The sequence below is a fragment of the Stegodyphus dumicola genome, chromosome 4, assembly GCF_044657685.1.
Source record: "Stegodyphus dumicola isolate Sdum_Otavi_A_Nest chromosome 4, ASM4465768v1".
Lineage (NCBI taxonomy): Eukaryota > Metazoa > Arthropoda > Arachnida > Araneae > Eresidae > Stegodyphus > Stegodyphus dumicola.
This window is the reverse complement of record NC_140771.1, coordinates 27,836,918-27,856,527: the sequence shown is the minus strand read 5'-3', so window position 1 is coordinate 27,856,527 and position 19,610 is coordinate 27,836,918. Positions and strand designations below refer to the sequence as shown.

Here is a 19,610-nt window from a genome sequence, read left to right as displayed (position 1 = left end):
GCCAAGCCTGGCTACTGGCAGGTAGGAGTAGCTTATCGTCTCCAGAGCCGTATTTAGATTTGATAAGGCCCCAAGCTACGAGTATTTGTGATATGGGGCCCTTAGTCCAGATATTATATGTCAGTGCCAAATATAGTTTTCGGGTACCTAGAGGGTTTTTGGGGGGCCCCAAGGAAGTAGGGGCCCTAAGCTATAGCTTGTGTAGCTTTTACGTAAATCCTGCACTGATCGTCTCGGTCGGTTCTATGTCATCTTCGCTTCATGAAGTTAAGAGGAGAGTTTCATTCTGCAACTGGAATTTATGATATGACAATTAATTGCTGCATCATCATCCTACTCATCTTGACCTGCAGCTATGTATTCGAAACGCATAAGTATTAGAAAATCGCCACCACTGTTATAGCGACTTTTGGCGTTTATCCGATAATTGCGAATGCTTTTCGCCTGAACCGAAGAATATCTGATAGAGATAGAACACTTTAAGCTAGCTCAAATCGAGAAACACGTTGAACTAGAAAATTTAAGAACACAATCATTGCCTGAAGATAGAAGAAATGCACATTAGCGTTGAAAATTTTATAAAAAGTATTACAGTGCTTACAATCCCTGTTCCTGAGAAGCCAGATGTATTGCATTTGTTTTTCATTTTACTGGAAAACGTATTTGTCGTAAAAGAAGTTTCGAATCTTTCTGAAGTATCTCGGCTTTGTACTCAGGTTGGTTCAGGCTTGGCAGGGACCGTACTGGTACTGTCGTGTCTGTTCCTTCGGCTGTGGTGGAGCTACATGGTGCATTTGTCGACTGAGTTACCGGGGGTTTGACCCCATTCAGTTTTCGTGGCGGGAACTGACAGAGCACCTTAATAGAATGTGGTTTTGCTGATGGAGTGGTGCCCGGAGGCAAGGTGACAGCGTTTTAAAATTAGCAACGAAGCGTTCTGGCCAATGCTTAGTAAAAGCCAGACGGGGACTGCGGGGGTTGCGCCTGCGAGAACGAGATCCCACGGGTGTTGGATATTTCAAACTCTGAATGGGTCCCGTATAATGAGGACCTGGGAATGGAGGTCCTTCACCCGGTGTGTCTGTGTCTGTAAGACGAAATACTAATTAATTTGCTAGGGTTAAAAGTCGAACCAAAAAAGATCCTCAACAACTTTAAACAAGCTCACCGCTCAGCAAACGAATCGCATGCTCAGTTTGCATCGCGATTGATTGTCAGATTAGGAAAATACAGAAGAATCGTAAAAAATTGTGCGATTTAATTGTTGCAGACGAACTGTATGAAACTTTGGATTTTAAAACGAAAGAATGCGTAGGTGTTCGAGAAGGTAAAACATGGTTTAATCCAACCCAATTACTGCAAGAATGGGATTTATATTTCTCATCGCGCGGAAATTTATTGTCTGAAATAAATACTCCTAGATTTCACTCAAATGCAATGAAAGTACCATTTGCTCAAAAATAAACTATGAAGGACGAAGCATTTAGTCGAAATCAAAATAGAAGTGGACCTGACGTGATTCCTCCGGCGTCAGAGAAATCATACTATGTTTATGAGGGGAAAGGCTGAAAATTTTGCTTTGGCTAGGTATCGAGTAAGAAAACATATCTCATCAAATAAGGAAACGGAAAGAAAATCAAACCTAAACAAACATTATATACAAAACTGTGTATTGTCAACAAACATAGCATTGAAGATGCTGAACCTCTGTCGCGCCATAATAAAGACAAAAGCTCATTCGGACGTAAAATCATGACATGAAACAGTTATACCGTCATGTGCAAGAATTAAAGAAGCCCAAAAAACGTAACAAAAATCTATTAAAACATGATTTGAAGACGACGAGTTACGGCACGGCAAACATACACCAGCAAAAGAAGATTTCTGAAACATTTCTAAGACATACTATACAGACATGGATGAATTTTTGAACATTTGAAGACGATGACGATTTGACTTGAAGATGATAATTTGAAGACGATGAGTTAGGCATGGCAAACATACACCGGCAAAAGAAGATATCTACAACTTTTCTAAGACATACCATACAGGCATGGATGAACTTTTGAACATTGAAGAAAATCTGCAGCATTTTAAAAACGAGAATAAAGGGATGAGTAAAATTATGATTTTATGAGTAGAACTTAATGTCTTAGGAGAAACAGGCTGAACTCGTTAGAAATCTTGAAGAAAAAGATGATCTCATCAACCAATACAAGAATGAGTCAGTTGAAAATGAAACGAGGTACGAATAAATGCAACAAAAATTGCTGAATGAATTGATAACAAAGACTGAAACTATGGAAAACTTAACTGCTAATTTCCAAAATATAAAAATCGAACGAGATAAACTGAAGAAAGAGTTAAGCGGCACTATAGAGGAGAGAAATTTGTTTAGTTTGGAAGCAGAAATTGCATCTAAACGCATCGAAAACTTGAATGAGAGGGTTAACAGTCTGATTAAAGACAAAAGTAATGCAGGCACAAGGGCAGAAATATTCGAGAAACATTTGGCACAAGTTAAAGCTCTCAAGATCATGGCCAAACAAAAATTGAGAATCTCAGTAAAAAACTGGAGGAAGACATGCTTAAATTGAGGAAGACCAACGAATCGCATCTTCTCAAAAGGGTTTGGCCAAAAAATGAATATGTAAAGCATAGAAAATTTGATTGGACACTAAAAAAGTCAGATCACAAAGAGAGACAGTAGAATGAAACGTATGAAAGTAGACTAATTAAACAAAACCAGAGAATTACAAAAATTAAAGAGACATATATGCAACATAGAAAGGAAAAGAATGACAGTTTTTGGAGAAATGATGCGTTTGAATAAAGTTATCAAAGAACAAGTTCTGTTATGAAGACTTTGAAACTTCAACTCAAAGCTACAGACAAAGAGATCGATCCCTTGCAAAAGAAGGTAAGAGCTTTGGATTTAAAATACCAACAGGCTTACGCAAAGTGACACAAATACACAATCCAGAAGAAAGAGACTATTCGCAAAGAGGCCAAAGCGAATACTATCTTCAAAGTGCAAATGGAGAACCGAAGACAATACAATAGACGTCGTAAAACCTCTCTACTCTACAAAGTCAACGACTTAGTAGCCATAAAAAGAATCCAGTTAAGAGAAGTTTTCAAGCTAAGACACACAAGTTCTTAGGACCTTACAAAGTGGCCAAGATAAAGCCACATGATTACTACGATGTAGCAAAAGTAAGATATTATGATGAACCCTTGGGCTGATCATATGAAGCCCTGGTCTAATTGGAATTGCAACTTGAGATCATTCAGTTTAATACTTTTTTTCCTTTCCCCTCAACATTTTTTTTTTTTTTTTTGGAAGGTATCATTTCTTTTCAAGTATATAATTTTTCTTCTTCATGTTGAGTATTTCAGTGTTCAGAGGTCCTCACACGTCGATGGCCGAACGCTGTAGGAATCAAGTCACTAAGGAATTAAAAACTAACTATCCATTTAAATTAAAATTCATCTTGAATTTTTTCGAAAGACTACAAAAGATAAAATCGCGTGACGAAAATCTTAAAATGTAATAGTTTTTGAGTTTATTATCTATGAATTGATGTTTTTGAAGCCGATATTTTGTTTTAAACGAGGTGTTTAGTGATCGCGCCTAGACAATTAGACCTGGAACAGATATAGACTCGAATGAAATAAAACTGGATAGTTGGAACAACTGGGTGCGATTTCTGTTTTATGATAATGCATCACCCTCCATTCCCACACATACATGTATTCAGATGGTTGTCATGATGTTAGACGCTTTCAGCAACACTGTTACCTTGAATTACATTAAGTATTCTGTAAGCTTATAGTTATGTGAGTGAATAGTTTAATTAATATTATAAAATTGTATTTAATGAATGTGTAATGAAATAATTATTATCAAAAATTACTTTTCAATAGTAAGAAATGTAATATTGTAATTCCTTTACAATAAAAATATTTATACATACAATCATTAAGATAACAATAATAATACAGTATAATACTGCGAATATCCAATATGCAGTCAATTCCTATATAACCAATGTGCAGTCAATTCCTATATAACCAATGTGCAGTCAATTCCTATATAACGAGAAATATTGAGGACGCCTCGAATGGAGACGAAGAACGAGGAAAATTGAGAACGATATTAACTCAAAATAACGTTAACCTGAAGATAGTTAAAAAGATTAGGGAAAAAAATAAATAACTCTAACTTTATAACTAACAGAAAAATTCTGTTAACAATTCGTTGCATTTTCAAGCAGTTTAATCTCAAGAAGTTCATTTAATTACGTAGATTAAATCAAAGATCAAAACGAGAGGTATGTATCTGTTTTACGCAGATGGTTTATTGTAATCATTTTTATATTCTTCAGTTACAAACAAAACAGCATTTTTTTTAAATATAAGGTTTGCTTAATCCACAGATTGGTTAATCAGCTTTCAGTAAATTACTGGAAGTTGACTTGCAGTTACAAGTTTTTGTAGGTTTGTCATTATTTTGTAAAACCAGTTATTTAAAATTTCTGCCTTTATTATCACTTCGCCTTTCCATTTTCCTACCAGAATACAAATAAGGTTTAGGGTATTTAAGGAAAATATTTTAGAATGTAAGACAGAGTGTGTTTCTGCCTGTAGAATACACGTTGCTAGGTTTCGCTTGCTCATATAAGATTGTAATCTTCGGCTCTGCAGTATAATTGCGGAGATTTAAACTGTTGCTCCGGTGAGAAGTTTTAGCCAACTTTCCGTTAAATCAGTTGTGTAGCCTTTGGCTATTAGATTTAGTTTTAAATTTGAAACTAACTGTTCAATTGCCACAAGTTGTTGGCTGATTCTATTACGCATGTTACGTGCACTTTATATTAAAAGTTTAATAATAAAAAGGCTATTTTGTAATCTTCTCAAGTCTTTGTCGTTAACTTCAGACGCAGCAATAATTCACTCCAAGTCTGTTAGGAGCTTTGCCCAGTTTATGCTACAAAAGAAAAGGAAACTCTATACTGTGGTTATAAATCACTGGTATAGATGAACCTGGGAAAACCCTCTTCCTCTAAATATGATCTTGGGAATGATAGTACCTGGGGAAAGAGATGTCAAATAAAATCTTGTTCTGAAAGTAATATATTCTAGTTATTGGATAAACTATGCATATTCTTATTGTAATATATGTAAGTTTAATGTGTGCTTGAACTAATACAAGATACAAGAATATACACTTTGTAGAATACATATACACTTAAATGAACACAAATACTTTTCTTTACACCATCACATAAAATATGAAAACACAAATGATCACATCTTTAGAATTCTAACTCTTGTCTTTACCAAGTTCCAAAAGAAAAATTCTTTAAAAAATACTCAGTATTGCCATTTATTTGCAGATGAGTTAGTTGAATGCTCTATTATTCACACACACGAGTCAAAATAGGACTTGAGCACGAAAAGCTTCTTTGACATTTTTTGAAAAAACAATTATAAGATTTTAATAGAGATTAGCTTCTATGTTTCCTATTCTGTAGTGAGTTTTCCTCCAAATTCATTTCTGTTGGAAATTCTGAATTTATTAATTTTATCTTGAAAAATGATCCCAAATATGCTCAATAGAATTAAAGTCTGAACTATGCTCAAGCATTTTGATTACATATTGTTGTGTGTGTACGGGTTCGTAATATATTGAATGCATACAGGTCCGATGATAGGTTAATAAAATTTATTTTATCAAAATAAACACTTCAAAGTTCTGAAATTTTATACAGAAATACTCATACAGGTGTTCACAGTATCACAGAATACAATCAATAGTAACATTTCAAATTATTAAAAACGTAAACACAACACAATGTAAAGCGCATCTAAACTGAAAGGTAACCCGGAGATATCTCAGTTCACGCTGAACTAACAATTCGCAATAATAACAACAACAACTAAGAGCAGATGCTCTCTCTCCCGCCTTATATAGGTTTCAACCGGCCGCCGAGATATTTCTAGTACTTTCTGTTTCTCGAAATTACTGGAAAGCAATATGAGGGTCGAGTTTCAACTAATATAGTGATCAATTATTTATTCGATCGCAATACCTATTACGGTAATGCAGAGACAAAAACCATAATAAAAGTTTGGCTACTTTTGGCGAACCCTCCCCAAGTTTGGCGATAAAATAAGTCGCCAAACCTGTTGTCATCTTGGCGGTATCTCGCCAAATTACCGAGATACCAATTTTCTCAATGTTAAATGGACTTGCCCCTGTATTCTTGCTTTCCCCGTATAGCTCGTCTCTTTAGATTTTTCATGTTATATTACGCAGCAAAATACAACAATTTGACAAATGACTGCATCAAAGTCATCTGTCTATGTACAAAATTCGTTACAATATGAAAAACTAAATAAAGTCCATACTTTGTAAATATCGGAATTATGTTTCGGATCATCGTCTTTAATGTGAGAATGTGTAAATTTTTTGTGTGCTTTTTGTCAGATTTCGTTTTAAAATATTTAGATACATAAATTCGTTAATTTTGCCATAAAACTGTAAGTTAAGTTTTAACGCCACAAGCACTCACATAGCTCAAGACCATCTGGCTACCTTCAGACGATACCTGAAGCAGTAAGATTCTTCATGTAAAATCCAGTATTGAGCTTTTGCCGCACTATTTGCTTTTTATCACTTCCAAAACATTAAATTTATTTTCATCTAAAAACATGTAAGCGAAATCCAAAAAATTTGAGGCTTTTTAATACAGGTCTTCGTGAAATGTAGTCACGCCCTTCTACTCGTTTTATTACGTAATGGTTTTCTTCGAACTATTCATAAAAGTTACATTTTCTTAAAACATTTCTAACAGTTTCTGCATTACTTACTAATATTCGCTGGGATTCCAAAGTCAATCTTTATTCACTTCTGATTAGTTTTAGAATTATAAACATTTTAGAAAATTTCTAACGATTCGTTTTCCTTCACGTTCAACGAACCTCCTTAGATTCTTTGTTTGTGGTCTGTTTTCAAACAGATTTATCGTAAGGTATCTCGAAATTATATTGAACAGTAGATTTTATTTAAAATTCAAATACTTAGCTATTTCCTTCTCAGATTTTTCCTCAATCCAATTATAAGTTTTCTCACTTCAAACCAAAATCTCAGAATTTTTCAACGCATTTAACCAAAGTAGCTCTTCGACTGTTAAACCATATCTTTTCCACGTTTAAAGTCTTTCTTTAAGTTGTTTTACAAGAAAGGCTGCTAGAATTGGCTCTTTTTAACACTTGTACCTGAATACCTCAATCGTACTTTTCCAACCTGAATTTCGTATTTGAAGATAATGTAATTAATATATTTTAGTATTTCACTAGTGTTATTTAATTTTATTCATCATTATAGATTTAACATAGTATTTAGACACAGAAAGGACATTTTGGAATAATAATCGAATTTTTGTCACTAAATCTTTTAAAGTTACCCATGGCACAGTACCTTTTGGAGTTATCATATATATGACAGTAATGCTGCTTCTTTGAGACCTAAATCCCTCTGATGCCTAATGTCCCTTCCTTGAATAATTCGAAAGCTCTCAAAAGAATGATACTTTTCTCTTGGAGAACATAAACCTTGTAAGAACCTCCTCTAAAATCTCGAGAACTTCCAGAAGCTTTAACTCCCACTATGTGTTTGGTAATGCCATATAAAGAAACTAACTCTAAAGAACCATAAATTATTTCACAATAAAAAAAGCATTTATATGTCAATAAGCTTTAAAATTGAGAAAGGCGAAACAAGTAGTCTCTATAGGCTCGTAATTTAAGCAATATCAGGAAAGACTTGAGATAACAAAGAAATCATGACTTTACTTCCAGCAAATACAAACGGAAAAGAAAGGAAAGGAAAAGTCGGATCTTAATTGACTGTCTATAATTTAATTCCTATGAAAGCCCTAACAATTCTTTCTCACTTAAAGTCGTAACCCAAACAAAACGAGTACAAGTAAAATTAAACTTCAAATACGTATACAATGCTGAATATAATACAAAATATAAAAATAAATTATATATGTACGAAACCTAACTAACCATTTATATTGATATTACATAAATATACTTATGGTAATTAACATTGCATATTAAAAATATTTTTCTTTGATATTTTATATTTTGTTCTATATTTGTTCCATTTATATATACCTATACATAGATATATATAATTTAAGGATTCCATATTAACTACTACATATAAAACCAAAAGGTTCATCAATAATGTATTTTTCAGTATTATTAACTTCATTCTGAAGAATTTTCTGCAGTCTAGTTTGCGTTATTTTATTCATAAGTCTTAAGTAAAAACAATTTAATGTTTATATGGCATTAGAAAATTAACCGAAAAGCAGCGACCACAATGTAATTGAAAAACAGTCCTTAGACGTGAAAAGGGTGAAATCCATTTGGATTAAGACTATTTTCTCAGATACTCAGATACTTTGCATACATGTAACATAGCATTCAAAATGCAAAACTCAATATTTACTACAAATTCATTCATGTAACAAATATCTGTCTTCAAATATCTACTCCTGATCGTTCAATAATACATTTTCATTGTACAAAATTGCATTCATTCCAAGAATTCAATTTGTATTTTCCTCTGCATAAAACTGAATGCAGAGAAGTCAGATGTTTAAACGACCCCTACATTTTCTCACGACCCCGAGCAGGATTTTCTCCTTTTCAGCTTCCCCCGTGAAAAAAGTTGTGAATTTACGACTTGACCGCATGTAGGCAGCATTCTTTTATCTTTGGCCAAAGCCGAAGCCGCAAATTATGTGTATGAAGTACATTTGGCGAACAAACGCAGATTTCATCGCAGATCCATTAATTCAATAGAAGAAATTGTGACAAACATCAGGTTTAACAAAACAAGGTTTTTATTAGAGAACTTCCTTTTCTCATGGGAACATACTCCAGCGTCCACTACAAAGGCCGAAAAGGAATTAAAGAAAAGGCTTGTTAAGAACAACCCCCGTTGGGTAGTCTCCGTGGACATAGTTGGTAAATGTAAAGAAAAAAAAGGGCTTTTGTGTAAGAAATGCCGAAGAAGTAAGTCGCATAATGCGACGAGAAAGCTGATATCGTTCCCGTTTTGTTATTGTCTATGATTTTCCTTTTTATTTAATCAAGAAAACATGCGTTAAGTTTCAAAATAAATATTAAGAAAGACAACGATCTCTGGTTTTCCCTCACGAAAGTTCAGCGCGTTATAGGATTCCGCATTATAACACTGGCCGAAACAAGATCACAAATTCTCTCCAAAATTCGAGGGACCGTTTCTTAACATTCGTACAGATGGGTCTTTTTGCTACGACATCAAGTTTACCATACTATAGAACAAGTTTTTGGAAGTTGTCCATATTCAACATCTTCGGTCGTACTTCAAGCGAGATACACCAATTAACAAAAAAGATGACAGCTCGGATGAAGACGCTTTAAGCTAAAAATGAATTTCATTTTTTAAAATTTTGTTTTGAGTGGTGCCGAATGTAACGGCTCACGTTTTTGTTTTGTAGCACAAGGAACCCCCCCCCCCAAAAAAATAAGTACTTACTTGAGTATGTGTGGCAACAGTAGTTTGCAGCTCGTTTGTTGTCAGAGAAAAGATAAAATGTTGTCGGTAGTCTTCATTTTTGTTTTAATAAATGAATTCTAATCAACTTCTTCTCTCAACTAAGATTCGCAAGGCGGAGCTTAATAGTTAGGAAGGCTCAGCCACACTTAATGTGCCTACGAGAATGTTTAGATGCTGTTCTTTTATACCTGTTATAAAGCATTGTACATTTGTTACTTTTCCTTCTTACCTGTTCGTCAGTGGTAGGCTCTAGGGGTATTCCACCCCCAGTTTCTTCCTGTCAAGAGAATGTCTCTTTAGTGGTGACGCTGCTGAAGCCCGTGAGAGGCATGAATGGGAGACCATTTTCGGGTGGTTGCCTGTCATCGGGGTTTCTTTTTGGAACGATGGGTTTTGTTGAACCGCCACACATGATGGCAAATCGAAGCTCTCTGCAGAAAAGCACACAGAGCGGCTCCTGTAAAAAAATATAAGATTTTGCTACCCTTATTTTAATTCACATATTTAAATATTCGGAAGAAATGTAATAGTTTTAAAAAAATCTATCTATTCTTAACTAAAGATATTGTTGCTAACCAACTGCCGCAAGTTTTTTAAAATTTATCTTCCTTGTTATAAAAGTTCCTTTCTCATCAGCTGAAGTTAACCATTTAAAATTCTTATATTTATTTAGTTTATGATTCAATTATGTCTCTTGCGATACTTTTGGTTAAAAACCTAAGCTTATTAATACGGTTTAGAAACAGGATATAATTATAAGCATTGTTTGCTATGCTTCTAGAATGTGGGGAACAGATTTAGAAAAGAAGATTAATTCCCGTCTTCTTCGCAGAGTTCAAAGAAGACTTTTACTGAATGTTGTATGTGTCTTACAGAACAAGCTATGAAGCCTATTTCGCAAGTGTGAGTCCCCCGATCGAACTTCATGTTTTACGTCATAAAGAATTTAAAGATAATATCAGCAAATTCATATTCGATACCAAGGTATCGTTTGAGGATCTTCCTCATTCTGCTGACCTTTTGCGAATTTTAACTAAATTTACAACTCCATTGAAGATAATTTCACAGTTGCGTGTTATACAAATGACACTAGAATTAATTACCAAATTGGACTAACATATATCGTTTTTCATCATGTTTCTGAACTGGAAAAACAAACTGTAGAATACACAATGAATGCAGTGTTTTTCAAGTATTGAATTAGTGTGCATTAATGAATCAGTTAAGTGAATATGTAATCATTATTATTCAAGTTGTAATCTTTTTATTTGCACAGATGCTCTTTCATCTTTATATCCTGTTATATTCGCAAAAAGCATTCTTATATTCGCAAAAAATAGTGAATACGCGAAAAATTATTCATAATTTTTTTTTTACTTTTAAATTAATTAATTTGAAAATATTTTGAAACAAATCTGGCAAACATTATGAAATAACTTAAACATTACTTTCAGTCATAGCAACAGCTGTTCCTTTATTTTAATAACACTTCGAGCCTCTTTCAATGTAGAAATTGCAAACGTTTGAAAACTTTGTTTCGTTTTTATTTATTTTGAAAATTGTGCAGGCCTGAAAGTGGAGCGAGTAAATGGTTAGCGGATATGGAGCAAATGGCTGCTATTCCGAAACCAAGGGTGCAGATTCAGTTCCCGCATCATAAGACTTAACTGTTGTTGTGTGAGCTTCCTTTGTGATCAGATGTCAAACGGATTTCCGGAGGAGGCGACAGAATAAGTGTCTTTGAGTGGGTATTACGTGTCATCATTCAGCCAGCTGCCAATTATGTGCTTATTGTATGTCATGCGAATATATCTGTAGGAGGAAACACAAATATTCATTAACATTTTCTAGGCTTGTGCGGCAGAGAAAAAGCTGGGAGACAATGGTTTAGACAAGTCTTCTCAAATTGCCTACAGGTCACATGCACGAACTCAAAACAGCTGACGAGCTAGAATTTTTTTAAAAACAACATTTAAAAAAAAAATATTAAGAAAAAAAAATAAACTTTAAAATTTCTCTTACTAAATATTTTTCAAAAAATACCTTAACAATAATAATATTGCAAGGTAAAACAATTCAAACTTATATTTATTTGCGACTTGAAATCTAAAGTTTGGTGCCTGCAATACACTTTTGTCGGTTACTTTGTAATTCAAATATATCGAAGAGACATTAAAATCTCAGACTGACAATTATTTAATATAGTTCTAAAATATTTAATTAATCATCATAACATACTTTAATTTAAACTAAGTAAATAAAAATTATGAAAACGTTCCAAGTTTTCAGAAAAAAGTTTTCAAGTTGGACAAAACTTGAGAATAAGCAGTGAAAATTTAGTCTCTTTGTGTTATTTGTTAAATTTTTCATCGACGCATACATAAAATTACAAAATTTTGTATATAAGTAATTATAAAAATTTCCATTCCTTACTACAGCTTGATATGTGATGGCGTTTCAATTCTTATAAAGTTTCTACCCTTCTGCAGAAATTATTAGAAATTATCCTCATCACAGATTATAGATGCTCATCGGACTTTTCTGATTAATTTTTTTTTTGACAAGTACGAATAAAATTTAAAGACAAACTGCATCTTATAAGCTTTGAGTAAGATTTATATTACACAAATCTATAAGCTATATGAAAATAATGTAATGAATGCTACATGAACATAATGAAAATAATGTAAACTCGGAACTTCATATAACTAAAATCTTTACTGAAATATATTGGAGGTCCAGTGAAGAAAAAAATCTTTTTACCCTTTCTTCGCTGTCCACCTTGCGTGATTTCCAAATAAACTCGATTACGGCTACAAAGCACGCTGTGATGAGTCCAGCCCCCAGCACCACGAACACTCCGCCTACATTAGCGAGGCTTAAGGCGCTGGCTGAGCCTGCTGTATTTGTCTCATCCTTACTGCATTTTCCACCACCAAGTTTCTGCTTCCACCATCTCTCCTTTAGCACATGTAATGTGCCACTCTCTTGTAACTTCAAGATGGCGCTCGACAGCGGAGTCCGGTATGGCGAACCTGGAAGGAAGTCAAATCAAAAAAGTGAAATTATTGAATTGTTATAGAAATCTTGTTTCCTCTTTTTTAGATCAGAAGAAGTAAAATACTATGCTAAAGATCAAAGTTTTGGTTATTTAATATGTTCATAGAACCATTAAAAACATTTTTTAAGATCTGCGGGGAATAAGATCCCCCAAGATAAATGCCTAAAACTAATTCGTCAGCTTTCTACATAATTCTCTTAGACTTCAATACACATAGCACAGCGATCCGTTAAATGCAGTATTAAGCCGAATTTTTTTTTGGGGGGGGCAGCCTTTTAGTTACTCTTGAAAGATATCCTTAATGATAATCATCGCCGTAATGTGTAAACGATGCAATTTCTACTTCAGTTTGGGGAACAATGATGAGTTACTTAGCACCCGATTTGGAGATACTGAAATAGGTATTGTGGAATAGCAGTCTGTGAAACCTGAGACTTATACATTGAAGCACTCACTGAAGTACAAAAATAACACTTTGTTGCTGCATTTGCTACAGCAGCTTTTCGATAGGTCAGAGTCAATAAACACATGTAATTGTGGTATTGCGTGGCTTAAAATCAATAAGAATCCCAAGAAATAATGACCAAAATCTTCTTGGTAGACCTCTGAGTTTTGAACTTGTGAGATCAGGGAGATCCCTTGGGTTTTCATGCCATTTTTGATTGTTTCGTTTCTGGATTATAGTGGAAAGTTGTATTTCATCTTCCGTTACTAGCTATGAATAGAAGTTTTTATTGGCATTTATCATAGACAATAGCTTTTAAAAACATTAAACTTGATATTTCTGTTTTCTGTCACATATAATTCCTTTCTCCTTCCCGCATTCACATTGCGCAGTAGTCTAAAGTCATCTTCGAGTGATGCTTGTCTAAATACAGCAGCTCATATTTGATGGTGCCATAGAAAATGCTGTAGATGACAACTAAATACTGAACGATTCGAAAGTAACAGAAAAAGTAAAAATTCAGTAATTAGAAAAGTGAATGCACAGTAGGACATAGAATTTCTTTTGACAATTAAATGGTTTTTTTCCAGAATAATGTTATTAAATTTAAAGTTATGCTTACTAAAGTGTATGGAAAGTCCTTTGCTGAAGTGAAAGAGTAATGATTTATCCAGTGGTATCACACCAAACCGTTTAGTAATCAGTAATGACAAAATGACTCTACGCTTCTCTGACGAGAAATAACGTAGCTTCTTCATTTTAAATCCAACCACTTATGATTCTTCCTTTTTAGATTTTTTCTAGTTGCTTGATAATATTGTAAAGTTTCAGATTTCAAGGTGGACACCTGTCAGTGTATGTTTTCATGCTTGTCATTTTTCATCTGTCGCTTGTCCTGTTGCAAAGTGTTTCGATTTGGATATGCTCAGTACTGGAAGAAGCTATATTAAAAAATAAAGATTATGTTTTCAGGTAGGTACAAGACTGCGTCTGGTATTTGATAGCTATTGCATCATTAGAAAAAAAAAATTAGTTTCTAATCTGTCTCAAATTACGTTTCGTCTAGAGCCAATGTGTAATACATATTTATATGACTCTAAAGATGAGACTACTGGGGTAGGGTTTCGCATTTACCTGAAGGCGTAGCCACACCGTAGCCTTTGTTGTCGAGCAAGCCCCCTATCTGGGTGAGCTCACATTCTCTTTCGACGATATACTCAATAGAGGTGGACTCCATGAGGAAGGCATAGTTTTCCTTCTTGACTCGCTCCACGCCTTTGCTGTTGGACTCGGTGAAGACGCTCGGGCGAGCACTCTGCATGAAAGCCCACATCCGTTTGAAAGTAGGAATCGTCGACTCCTGCAGAAATATAAAGTGAAAATTTGCTAAAGTTTTTATTCATCAAGGATACTAAGAAAATGATGTAACCCCTGTCTTTAGTGCATTCGAAGAAATATAAATATCCGCCATTTTGTTTTAGCCAACCTAATTTATTTACCTTTAAACTCAATTCATTTGAAATGGTTATTATTTTTACAGGCTGAAATCGGGAATATTCACATCTGAAATTAGTGGTTTTCCTAACCAGTATAATATTAATTATACTAATTAATTACATTCTTAACCAGTATATACTAATTAATTACATTCCAAACCAGTATAACTAGTACACTGATGTGTTAGAAAAATGCACGAGATGTCTCAAAAATGTTTTTCAACTTTTATGTGTCTTAAAATTTCATGAGCTTTTGTTACTAACGTCACACGTGTACAAATCAGTGCTCTTAAAACCATTAAATTAGTAAATTCAAGAAAAGGAAAATAGAGTGGCATACATTTAAGAGGGTCTGCATATTTCTGTTAGAATATCATGGACAGATAACTCTTGCGTGTTTTATCATAATTCAGTCCAACTAATTAAATAAAAAGAAACTTCATAACGATTACTCAGAATAGTGCATACAACGGTGCTTTATTAATCAGAATAACAAAGTAAAATTCTACTTTTGTTTATCCCTGACAAGAAAATACCAGCACCTTTAAGAAGACTCTTCCTTTCAAGTTAGAATGCCCCTACACATAAAATAGCTGGCATCTTCAAGAAGTTGTGAAGGCTTTTCTCTCGGCGAACACTGGTCAATTACCATAAAAATATCGGCACTTTTATGAAGCATCGTCCTTATGAACAGTCTTTCTTATTACTCTAAGCTGAAAAATTAGAGTTAAAAATAATTAAGGTACCTTGAAAAAGGCTTGAGTGGATCCGGAGTCTACGCAACCGTATTGAATGTGAGATTGCTTGGCAAGATCTTCAGCTCCTTCGATAGGGGAAACAAGTCTTTCAACTGTGAGGAATGCTGCCAAATTGGCAGTGTAAGAAGATACCATGATCAGAGTGAAGAACCACCAGATGCAAGCCACGACACGCGTGGAGAGAGCCCTAAGCAAATAAAATAAACAGGAAAAATCTGCGTAAATAAATGTTTAAAACTGTTTTTATAATTTTATAAATGTAGAATTGTTGCAAATGTTTGCTTAAAATCGTAGATATCTATGGCCTTCGAACACTTTACTGTTATATCTACGAATGTAAGAAAATTTGGTCATGCAATATAAAACAAACAGCAGAACTTAAATTTGGATGCGATGATAATGTAGTACTGTAATAACTCAATGTAATGATGTATAGTGATATACTCTAAACAGTTTTCACAAAAAACAAAATGTTTAATTCCCTCCTGCATCTTTATTATATGCGGCTTAAGTGTCTGTTTATCGCCTATAGTTTATTGGTTGCTTGCGTATTTTATTATATGAGGCTTAAGTGTCTATTTGTCGCCGATAGTTTATTGGCTGCTTGAGTAACTGTACTAGCCAATGGGGTGAAGTTGCCACGGCATTCAAATAGTACATATACACTGATACCATACATGCAGTTATCATTGTTTTCATTAAATTATCATGGTATTGAAGAACATTTAAATATTTTTAATTCATACAATTTTTGCTTATTATGCATTTAACTATATTTACATATGAATTACCTAGAAATTTGCAAACGTTGAGAAATTAAAGGAGACGAAACCAACTAACGAGTTGTGCGTAGTACATCTCATCAGGTAGGTTTACCCAAACTCCCATGCTAAATATCCTTTCACGTAAAGAGTTTAAAATTTTGCCCGATTTTATTCCGATATTGTATTTTAAACTGAATTTTCAGCTGAAGGCAAATTGAGCGTGTCAGGGGGAAGGTGAATATTTGTTTGCATTAGTACTCATCTGTTTTTGAAATGGTTTACAACTGAACGCAAATCGAGCGTGTCAGGGGGAACGTGAACATTTGTTTGCATTAGCAATCATCTGTTTATAATCAATTTATAATATCTAGAATAGCGGTCATTTCGTATGACCGCCGCTCTTTCTAGTGATTAAATATTAGAATTCCGTCACTGCCAAAGTCATTCTTGGGATACATAATAGTTAACCATTGCATTGACTAAACGGAATTTTCTTATTACTTTTGTTTCTTGGGATACATAATAGTTAACCATTGCATTGACTAAACGGAATTTTCTTACTACTTTTGTTTCTTACAGCACGGCCATTTGTTAAATTGTTAGGATGAGAACTCGATTTTGTGGTTGGATTTGAGGTCAGAAAAAGTAAAATTTCGTAGGTATATAATCATGGATTTTCTCTTGTACAGATCAACCAACCAGTGGTAAATCTAATGCACTTATTTTTTAAATATCACTTTTATCAAGAATGCACTTTTTGCCACTTAACTGTGTAAGGATGCTAAGTTTTACTAACGTTTATTTTATTTTAAATCTTTACTATCACTTCTTATTTTCTACTTCCGGCCAGAATTAAAAGCTTTAACTTATTCATGCAAATTTGTCTTGCGAACGCCAAGTACTTAAGTTGTGGCTTTTTGCCAAGCAAGAGAGAGGAAGGAGCTATTAGAAGCAGGCCGCTTGCCATAGTAGTTTTTACTCGGTTGCTGGTTACCTTCAAGGCCAGAGGTTTAATCCTCTTGATAATTTTAAACGTATCGTAGTGTTAGCAGTTCTCTGTACTACATACGGCTTTTTGTTAATATACGGCCAATCTTGAAGTTAGGCACTTGTTTGATTAATCCAAAGTTAGTTTAGTTAGAGTTTAGTTAATATTTTTATATTCTTACGTTCAGACCACAAGTGGTTGGTCTCTGTATTCCGAAGTCCGGAAATCATTGTAAAGAGAGAAAAATAAAGGGTTTCGTATACCCTTCCTGTGTGTATTGACTACTTCCCAAATTTATTGAACATAGCTTTAGTAAGCTCCCTGTTCCGAGTCAGGACATTTAATGTTCCCAAAGCAAATAAGGAGGAACACAGAACCTGATAACTGTTTGGGGTTAAGACATCATTCCAATTGAATCAATTTTCGTTTTCACATATCTCCACACCAGTTTAATTTTTTACTTTTATAGTTTAATTTTAAGCGTCTAACACAATTATCTGGTACCACCTCTCTATGTGATTTCTCAAACAATGAATTCGTTCAATACGTGCTTTTTTTTTGAATGAAACCTGCTACTATTATTATAACGTATTTCTCCCGCTTTCCAAGCGTCCTTCGTGGTGTAGTGGTTCTGCACGCTGGCCCGGTATTCCAGAGGTCCGTGGTTCGATTCCCGGCGAAGGCGTTGTTAATTTTTCATCTCTCCGGCCTCCAAAAAATATCCTAATGTCTCTACATTATTACTGTGAATAGGCAAATATAAAATTATGTACCTAAAAGCAATTTTCTGAGGGAAATGCTAATGAAACATGGCGTGAAAAGCGCTCATTTTTTTATATGAAAATTTCAGTGCTCAAAAATATGTTTGACGAATGTTAGAATTACTTTTGGATTAGATTATCTTTATTATAATATAAAGAATGTATTTGGAAGAACCTCAATACTGGCGATTTGTTAGGAGATTTAAGGTTATGCAATCCAGTTTCTTTTTTATGGACAATTCTGGGATGATAGTAATCTGGAGATCCGTTCCGAGTCGTTCCTGAACTACAACATTACTGACGAACAGCAGTTGCTAAGATATTGCATATTGACAATACTGCGATACGAAGGCTAAATTTTAAATAGCATCACATACACTCACTTCCAAAAGTTAAGCACGAAGATGTAAAATTCAAAAATATCAACAAATACTGCTTTGATTGACACAAAATTCGGCAGGAAAGTAGCATATATATTTATGCATTAAAAAAATCAATAATTATATACAGAAATGAAAACAATATTAAATTTTGTAAGTTATCAGATAATGACATACTGGAGACTTAAACAAAATTATGTATAAAGTGGAAACAAACAGCATAAAATGAGAAAAAAAAAAAAAGAACATTAATAGGGTATGTGATCATCCCCCATCTGTAAACAGAGTTTACACCCTGTGACCATGCTTTCAATTAGGTGGTCAACCACCGCAGAATTAAGCAATCGCCATTCTTCTTGTAGAACAGTTTCCAGCTCAATAAGAGTGGCTGGAGGTGGGGAACATGAAGATACAGCACGGCCGAGAGCATCCCAAAGATTTTCAATGATCGGGCGAATATGCTAGCCACGCTATACGCGCAATCCCTTCACTCTCCAGGTAGCGATGTCAGCTCTATGGGAACGTGCGTTATCGTCCATTAAAGCAAAAGTAGGGACAACTGCTGCAGCGTACAATCTCACAATGGGTTCTAGGACTTCATCTCGATACCGGACGCGTAATGGCAGACCGCACATTGAGTTGAACAGTGTTAAGCGAATTTCGCTTACTGCGCATGCTTGATGGTGTACCTTTGGCGCGGAGAGAAATATTGGCAACTAAGCAACCCTACGTTAGCTTATTTGTGATCTCCATGGCTGTCGAGTGTGTTCGAGTGATGTTTAAAATTGCAATGTTGTGGAACTTTGCTTATTAGTTATTTTAACGTCCATGCCGATTGCACTTGCTTATTTTTCTAATATATGTTTCATTTTAATTTGTCAATAACAGTGCATTTAATATTTGTTAACATATGTTCGTAATAATTCGTTATTTAAATGTAATTTGTTTACATATTATAATTCAGTAATTGTAAACTGGAGTATCTCGCTTAGTTTGTTAGCGTATATTCGCGCTTTTATTTTCTCATTTCAAAGAATTTAATAACTAGCATTAAAGAATTGTAAAATTTCTTTAGTGTTATCTGCAAGCACTTGTTATATTCCTCATTGTTTCTTTATGTATGTACGAATGTAACGTATGGTAAATCCTGAATTGTTTTTATTTCTTAAAAGTATAATGAATAAATTTTCAAGTAATATATCCTAAATTTCAGTCTTTTTCTGAACGAAACTTTGTACAGTTCCAAAGGAATGTGCAGAATTTCATAAGTATTATATTTTACATTTTGAATGTAAACACTGCTTCACATTACTTCACAATAATTTCAACTTT

The 19,610-nt window shown here is 34.1% G+C and overlaps 1 protein-coding gene across 2 annotated transcripts in view; it reads right to left on the bottom strand.

Moving 5' to 3' along the window:
- Positions 1–19,610, bottom strand: part of LOC118183740 (glutamate receptor ionotropic, kainate 2-like) — a 63,933-nt gene that overhangs the window by 10,266 nt on the left and 34,057 nt on the right. The window contains exons 12-16 of one of the 2 annotated variants that reach the window (XM_035353339.2): positions 15,374–15,572; positions 14,266–14,491; positions 12,389–12,660; positions 9,855–10,082; positions 3,940–5,093 (exon numbers count right to left, since the gene is read on the bottom strand). In XM_035353339.2, coding sequence (XP_035209230.1) covers positions 9,906–10,082; positions 12,389–12,660; positions 14,266–14,491; positions 15,374–15,572 — 874 coding nt within the window. In that variant the 3' untranslated portion in view covers positions 3,940–5,093; positions 9,855–9,905. Of the gene's footprint in view, positions 1–3,939; positions 5,094–9,854; positions 10,083–12,388; positions 12,661–14,265; positions 14,492–15,373; positions 15,573–19,610 lie in introns of those variants that run through there. The other variant, XM_035353338.2, reaches the window with a different exon arrangement.